Here is an 8,685-nt window from a genome sequence, read left to right on the forward strand (position 1 = left end):
CATTGAAAACTGAAAACCGTTTATTTCTCATAAATTTCCATTTTAGTCCTCCATATTTGCAATAATCCCCACTTATCTCTTCTTTTTTTCCCCATGATTAGATGATTCTTAGCCGTCTGATTGGTGGGGTTCCATTTAATGTTGAGTAATTTGGATAATCAGGGATTTTCAGAGATGCACATTGCACAACATGGATTACAAGTAGTTAGTCCTCTAATGGACACCTATGTTATGACAGCTCAAACTAGGGTTAACAGTTCAACATCCGGATTGGATTTTAACTTTTAAGCGAGATGAACCAGTCCAAGCCAATCTCGTTGAACCAGACAACCCTAACCCCATTTCAGTGGTTCAACCAGGTTTATCGACTTATTTGACCCATTCTAAACAAACCCTAAAGCAGTGGACAAACCCTAAATCTCCATTTGATGAATCAAATGAGTCACAATTATTAATGACGAAATCCTTCTACCCCACAGTCGCTTTCTCATTCTCTTAATTCCTTTCCCGAATCATTGCTCTCCCCCTTAATACACAAACCTTCTCTCTCCTCTCTCTCTCTCTCTCTCTCTCTCTCTCTCTCTCTCTCTCTCTCTCTCTCTCTCTCTCTCTCTCTCTCTCTCTCTCCTCTCTCCCTCTCTCACATATTTGATTGGCTCATGATACTAGTGCGTTTTTACAGTACTTATTTGTACATCAAAAGGGGTCTCAACTACGGATAAGTTTCGTATTAAATTAAGCAAAAAAAAAAAAAACAAAATTTTCTTTTGAAGAAAAAACTGTTAAATAAAGAAAAAGAAAAGAAAATGGGTAATTTACTAATTACTAGTGGCGTATTTTTCTTTACGTTAAGCCACTCTCACAAGAAACATCTTTTCTCCCAGTGACGACATTTTCTAATCGCCCCCCGCTTTTTCTTCTATAAATACCCCTGAAGCTACCTTTCAGGCTCTCACCTCTCCATCGACTCCACTGAGATCCCCCTAAGCGGCTCAGATCAGCCTTCCTTCTACCCTTCTTACAGTCTTTCCTCTCGACACCTCCGAAATTTCTTTCCGGTTAATTAGATTGCAGAAAATGAGGACAGGTGGTACCCTCAGCACAACAAACTCAGTAAGCACGGCCACATCCACAACGACGGCACCGGCGTCGGCGGCAGTGGCAACGGGACAGCACTCGCCGTGGCATTCTCCGGTGCCGTACCTCTTCGGGGGACTGGCTGCCATGTTGGGTCTTATTGCGTTTGCTCTGTTGATCCTGGCCTGTTCTTATTGGAAGCTTTCTGGGTATTTGGAGGGTGGAGAAGGCGGTGAGAGAGACCCCGAGAGCAGAGACGAGAAATCGAGTGACGCCATGAAAATCCCGTCTGTGTTTGAAGAGAAGATCTTGGTGATCATGGCTGGTGATGAGAAACCAACTTACTTGGCTACACCCATTTCGAGCAAACTTACTTGGCTCGGAGACAATAGTAAGATTACCCAGAACGACAATAGCAATAAGGACGGCCAAGAGAGTGGGAAATCAGAGTATGAAGAGAAACCCAAGACAAGTACCCAAGAGGGGAGCCAGCAGCAAGAGACAGAAAACAGAGAGACCCAAGAGCAGAGCCATTAAGCTTTCTTCGAATTTTCTTTCTTTTCAACAGAACGGCAATTGGTGTGGATCAGAGAGCTCATATTTCAGGTTTTGATTTCTGAATATGAGCCGACTGATAAATGGGTATGAGACTATGAGTCTACGAACTCTCCTTTGGAGGAGGAGGAGGAAGAGAAGCTGTTAGAGCTGTAAATTTTCGTTTTTTTTTTTTTCTTTTATTGAACTCTTTCGGGAATGTAAATTTTGAGAAGAAATGAAGGATGGGTTGTTCCTTGAATCATCTTCTTCTTTTTTGCTGGTAATTAAGCAGATTTTCTCAAAGACAAAAAACGATTAAAACCATGGAAAATATCCCCAGGAATATGCTACTGAATACTGATCAATCTGTGGTGCAATTCTATCTCCATTAAATGATCAAGCAACAGAGTACAGTACAGAGAAACTTGTCTCTTTCTGTTTCTGCACTACATTGAAACAGAGAAGAGTGATGACGAAGGACAGGAGAAGAGAAGGGCTTGATGCAATAGGGCCCCATCTATCCATATACGGAAACTAGTTGATTGGAATCGTTCATTTGGGTATGAGACTATATGGTCAGAAGGAATAGTCAGTTCTATCAATGGTTTGAACTATAGATTCCGATCCAATGGGTTTCAGGGAATGGGTCTATAAATAAGTCAATAACCGTTACAAATTGAAATTCTTGGAGTACAAGTTACTAGAGGAAAGAAAGGAAATACATGTCGTGATATTAATAGAGTACGAAGAGTTTGAAGGACAGCTGTCGGTAAACTCAATTGGGTTGTCTCTTGGATGCGGCGACGCGAAGGCGCGTATATATTAATGAGATCTTATTTAATTTATTAATTATATTTATTTCTTTTTTCTTACTCCTCGGCACTCTATCTCTCTGTTGCAACTGCCACATACTGTTACGAGTCTGAAGCAGTTTGAACTTTGGACCGAACCAGCTGGAATATGCCGCATCTTTCTTGACTATTGAAAATTGCATTTTCAAATTTTCAATTTTCAAACGTTCTCTTAATTACAAACCTATCCTTTAATTCAATCTTTTTCTCATCTGGGTCTCTCTAAAATATGCAAATAAAGCAAATAATCAAACAATAATTTAAGATAAAATATTTCTTTAATGGGTTTATGATCTACACTTCTTTCCCTCTCTTCTGGTAGTCTGATTTTTTTTTTTTCTCATCTAAACAAATAATCAATCAGCAATTTAAGATAAAATATTTCTTTTAATGGGTTTTTGATCTAGACTTCATTCCCTCTCTCTCTGGTAGTCTGATTGTTTTTTCTCATCTGGGTCTCTCTAAAATATGCAAAATAAAGCAAATAATCAATCACTAATTTAAGCTAAAATATTTCTTTAATGGGTTTTAATCCACACTTCTCTCCCATGTTTTTTATCTGGGTTGCCAAAAAATCAGTCAATATGTTAAGATAAAATATATCATTTAAGTAATGCACTTGTTCCTTCCGAGTTCCGTCTGTTTTTGATAAGCAAAGGAGAACTAACCAAACTGGGTTATTATCAAAAACAAAAAAGAAAAAAAGTCAGCAGGATGGATTTTATCTTTGAGATTGGATATTTGGATTAGATAGAAAGTTGAGAGTGCTACTCTCTTTCTATCCTTCTGTAGTTTTGTTGGACAGTAGAGATAAGAAAAAGTTGAAGGAGCAGAGAGAAAGGAGATGAGAGGAATAAAATCAGTGGGCGTTCTCCACAGATTTGCTTCTGATTTTCTGTCTTTTGTTTTAGGGAGAAGTTGTAGGTGGATGACACGAGAATAGGTGGGAGTGTAGCTAGAACATTTTCTATTTTGATCTCAGAGTGGAAAGATACGCGGCGACGAGAGAGAAGCTTTTGCTCTGTCACCTTTCACTTCCTCTTTAAAATCCTCAATTGAATGAAATGCCGTGAGACTATTTAATGTAGTACAGCAGCTACAACCACTACTGAGTTTCCAAATTTCCTTCTCTACTGTTATCATTTCCTTTTTCTTTCTTTCTTTTTCCCTATAAAAAGCAGTACTATGTGCTAAAAGCCAGAAAAGATTCCTTTTTTTTTTATTTTTTTTTTCTGGGTTCCTCATCCACTTTGTAATGTCCTCCTATAAAAAGCTCGGGAGGGTTTAATTTCAATGGAATATTACCCTAGATTAGGGTTTGTTTCAATGTTGGGTTTACAGGAATTGAGGTATTCGATTATGATTTGTGAAATGCCCTCAAAGCTCTACTCTACTCTTGCATTGTTGAAAATTTGCCATACCCCAATTTATACTTGTGAATGATATTCTAATCATTTATTTAATAAATGTTTTATATTTATTTACTACTATATAAATTGAATAGTAAATAAATAATTATATATTAAAAAAACATTAAAAATGATATTTCTCTTAATAATTGATTTTTATATAAATTGAAAATATTAGAATCAAATACCATGTTAATTCTTTTACTTGTAGTGGCAATGGTGTTGTCAAGTCTGACAAATGGTTCCAAGACGTTTACGGGATATCGACCCAACCCGACCCTAGTAACAATCCCTGGTTGAACAAATGGGCATGAGGGTTAGGATGGTCCCTTTCAAATCAGCCCATTGTGGGTCATGGGCTCATGGTAATGGGCTCAATTATTGAGTCAAAATATCAAAGCCTCCACAATGTTAGCTTGTGGTTTGATTGGGCCTAATGAGAGATTGGCTGCCTGAATAAGTGCATCTCTACAACTTTATGGGCAAAGAGTGGTTCAAATAATATAGCTTGACTGGGACCATTGAAATTCAAATTGAACCTTTTGTGAAATGGACATGCATTCAACTTAAGAAGAATTTAACATGGGTCTTTTGCCTTCATCCAACCCGATCGACCCTCCAATGCTTCAAGTCGAATCCGGTCCGACCAGACCTAATCACATGTAATTTTGACTTTTCAAACTGGGTCCGACTCTGGTTGAAAGCAACAAAACCCTGGCCCGACCCGAATAAACCCTTAACCAAACCCTAGAGGGTCGGATAAACCTGGGTCTACCGCTTAACCCGATTCATTAACACCCCCTTATCAAGATAGATGTCGTTTGCATGGCCCACGTGGGCATCTCTGGTAACTCATCATTGTTGATGAGTAAGCACTTCGATCATGATACGAGGGACCCACATAGATGAGATGCGATGGTGGCTCTGAACCACATGGCCCACGTCAAACATCCCAACATTCTTTCAATTGACAATATATATAGAGAGAGAGAGAGAGGATTTCTAGCTCCTGTCTCCCCAATTTGTCTCAATGAAAACTACAATTCATTTAGGGTTTTCTTTGAAATGCTTGAGTGAGATGTGGGCCCCAAGGAATAATGGTGTACACGTGTAGCTCACTCGAGTCAATCGATTCCAAAGGAGAAGTACGATTCCCGCTGCTGACCTCATAAGATAGTTGGGATGGAATTTTATGAACAACACTGCAAAATTTGCCTCCAGTAACAGTAGTGAGTGCAATTTCATTGTTGTGAACAACATTCTAACAACAAAGATCTAAAGAAGCGAACGTGGCCGACACTAGCGGAGATGAGTGCAATTTCATCATTGTTCAGACTCGACTCTTTGAGAGATGTTTATGCAGAGATCGATAGAGAGAGGAATTGCGTCACTGTGAATGAGACAGTGAGTCAGTGGCTGATCACAAAGTCACAATGGAAAACTGTGACGCAGGGTTGCAGGGATAGCACTGAAGACGGGACGAGTCGAAAAGGTCCAAAGACTCGGCTGAGTTAGTAGTGAAAGGAAAAAATTAGTTAGTCGCCGTCTGTGGGAATCGAACCCACGACCACATGGTTAAAAGCCATGCGCTCTACCGGCTGAGCTAAGACGGCATGTTATACAAAAGAGTTTATATTTATTTATAAAGGATTGTGACCCATATTTGAAAAGCATTGATAAAAACTGAAGCTGCTGAACTGAATGGCTTATTATTTTGTCTTTTAGTGAATAAAATAATTAAATAATAAAATATGAGAACATGTCAATTAGTCCAACTTCAACTTCAGCCTTGAGCCATTGAGGAGCTAATGACCTTGTAATTAAAAATTTATTCAATAAGTCATTCTGTTCAGTTATCAAATGGCCCCTAAGTGGTCATTTGGTCGATTACCTACTCTCGACACATGAAAAAATTTTAATTCTTCAAATGCTAACTGTGTGTCTGATATTTTTGATGACCAGTTGATCTTATTGCGGTATTGCCTTCTATTCAGAACCTTGATTACTAACCTTTGGATCACCTTAGCTAGATATGAAAATTTCTTCTTGTAATTCCTTTGCCAATTGTGGTAGTCCACTTATAGCTTCCAAAGCCCTCAAAAGTGAGTGTGCTTTGTTCTCACCTTCATTTTTGCCGTTACAAGTTACTTTTGGCAATTCAAGTGTTTATCCATTTGAGAAATTCTCTTTTGATTTCTTTTTGAACAAAGACCAAGGTTATCTTCATTGGCAATGTAAATAGGCTAAAGGATGGTCATCATCCATAATGGAATCCATCTAATGTAGACCACTTTGTATTAAATAAAAGGGAAGAAAATAGAAAAGGGCTCTTGGGTTGGCCACCTCTCCATCTTTTGCTTTATCACATTCCAAGTTTTGACTGCACAATCATCTTTCTATGGGTTAAATTGTCACCATCCAATGCACATTACTCAAAAACCCATTACACTTCAATCTATAATGTCTTTATTTCAAAAATTATCAATAATCAATTATTATAATTATTATATATGCATGCCTCTAATAATATATATTTATATATAGCCCATCCCCCAACCCATAACCCCCTAAACTCAGGCGGGATTTAATCCCAAGTCTCCGCTATGACCAACAAGAGACCTTACCAATCACCTAATTAGCAGCTTACCGAATTATATATCCATATATTTATAACAGTACGAGCATTGCCATAGGTGAAATTGGAGAACTGCCTAACTATGAAGTGCCAAAAAAAGGGTAATAACTAGTAAGTTCACAGACTATGTGGGTTACTAGGTTTATAGGATTATGGCATGTATTATTAAAAAAAATAATACATAAAAGTGATGTATAATCATCAAAAGCACAATAGGTTTGAATGAAAATTGAAACCAGCCACCAAAAGGAATTAAAAGATCAGAATCCCAAAAGATGATTCAAAGTTAAATGCAGAGCCAATTCTTTCATTGTCATAAACAAGAAACGTGTAGGTGAGTGCAAGTATCCATGAAGCCTAACTGGTAGATTCCTCCTTTTTTTACTAAGACTAGAAAGCTATGATAACGGATGTCTTGATAAAAGAAAACTTCTCAAAAGACAAATTCTGAAAAGACTAATAACCCAGATACCTAAAATGAACTTGTAGGAGCTTTGATTATGACTCTTTCTTCCTCTCTTGAGAGAGACCACGTCCTGCAGTTGGCTCCATTGATCAGTAGAACTTGGGTGGAGGCAATATATAGCTTAAACAAGTTTAACCCATTATTTCATATATATCCTATCCTTTATTCAATCTATTTTATCAGATGTTACGCATCCTTATCATTTGCTATCAACTTTTTTTTTTCTGTAAAGCTAACAAAGATAATAAAGGTAGGAAGTGGAGCCGTGTGAACTTGAAGATCATTCTTTTGAATGATCCATTCAATCAGACATATCAGATGAGCAATGAAATATTTCATCAAATGGGGAAAAAGAAGTTGTTCACAATATATTCTAACATGTCTATGCTTTGAATTCCATTTTGTTTCTACTATGCTTATTTTTTCACAATTATATAGTACCAATTTTGTTTAAATTATAATTTAGATATAAATGCAATTGAACCCAAGAGGTCAATTTAGCTCAAATGAATCGTACTTTTATCTATTTGATTGAATAAATATTGATGACCCTGAAAATCGATACACATAGCTGTGTCAATTGTATTGGGTTTGGTCCAATTCGATCCAGTCCAATGTGAATCCATTACAAATGGACCAGGTTCAATCCAATCGAGTGAATATTTTAGATCATTTTAGACCGGTCCAATTCAATGCCTGGATCGTCCAATCTGTTTAAATTTATTTTAATTTAGATTGGTTTTAATCCAAACTCTGGTCCATTAACACCTATATTCTTATCTTTTATCAATGGATTAGATATTGTCTCAATTCAACCCAATCCAATATAAATTTATTAGGGAGGGACCAGGTCCAATCCAATCCAATAAATACTTTGGACCATTAAGTCTAGACTGGTCCAATTCAATGTCTTATTGGTCCATTCAATCTGTCCAAATTGATTTTGGTTTGTAAAGGAATCCAATCTAAAATCGGTCGATTGACTCCCCTAATACATATCATAAAATACAGCATGATAAGTTTCAATATTTTGAACCTTTTTTTTAAATGTCAACATTATGATTCAGATGTTAAGAGAATGCAAAACAAAACTATTTTCCCCATAAATCAATTAAAAGAAATTCTTGTCTATCATATGCAACACTTGCCAGAAGAGAATCATCAACTACTCTAATTATATTTCCTTATCTCCACAAGTTTGAGTTATCTCCATTTATATAGTTCTCAATATTAATTATGAGCCTTTAAAGATATAAATTGTTACTTAAACATGTAATTAAGCACCTATTGACTCTATTAGTTTATGTAAGCCAATCAAGTATATGTTTGTCATTGATAATGGAACTTGTTCTTATCAACAGCCACTGATATAAGCTATTTTACCTGATGGCCTATATATTTATTGGCAATATATAGTATTTTAAGAATTAATAATTTTTTTTTCAGTTCTATATTCATTCCATATTATATTAATTGGTTATGGTAAATTTATTCAGGTCAATGGATCATTGATCAATTCAACGATTTTTGGTCAGGAATCAGTTTTGGGATAAAACAAAACTGGTTGCCTGAACAATTCCCGGGCCATACAATTCAACCATCCGAATCAATGTACAATTCTAAAACATTGGTTCTAATGGTAACAAAATTTTATAATAAAAAATTAGAATGCTTTCAACACTGTTTATAGAAAACAGGATGTGCCCTAAC

General features: G+C 36.6%; 1 protein-coding gene and 1 non-coding gene across 2 annotated transcripts; one reads left to right on the forward strand and one right to left on the reverse strand.

The window, feature by feature from the left end:
* The first annotated feature begins 946 nt into the window (after nt 1-946).
* LOC104590067 (protein GLUTAMINE DUMPER 3-like) lies at nt 947-1,873 on the forward strand. Its single transcript, XM_010248587.3, has one exon. The coding sequence runs from the start codon at nt 1,078-1,080 to the stop codon at nt 1,612-1,614; it is 537 nt and encodes a 178-aa protein (XP_010246889.1). The 5' UTR covers nt 947-1,077; the 3' UTR covers nt 1,615-1,873.
* Nucleotides 1,874-5,414: 3,541 nt separating this feature from the next.
* Nucleotides 5,415-5,487, reverse strand: TRNAK-UUU (transfer RNA lysine (anticodon UUU)). Its single transcript has one exon. It is a non-coding gene; the product is annotated as a tRNA-Lys (tRNA).
* Between the last annotated feature and the right edge of the window lie 3,198 nt (nt 5,488-8,685).

The sequence above is a fragment of the Nelumbo nucifera genome, chromosome 8, assembly GCF_055504915.1.
Source record: "Nelumbo nucifera cultivar China Antique chromosome 8, China Antique-T2T, whole genome shotgun sequence".
Lineage (NCBI taxonomy): Eukaryota > Viridiplantae > Streptophyta > Magnoliopsida > Proteales > Nelumbonaceae > Nelumbo > Nelumbo nucifera.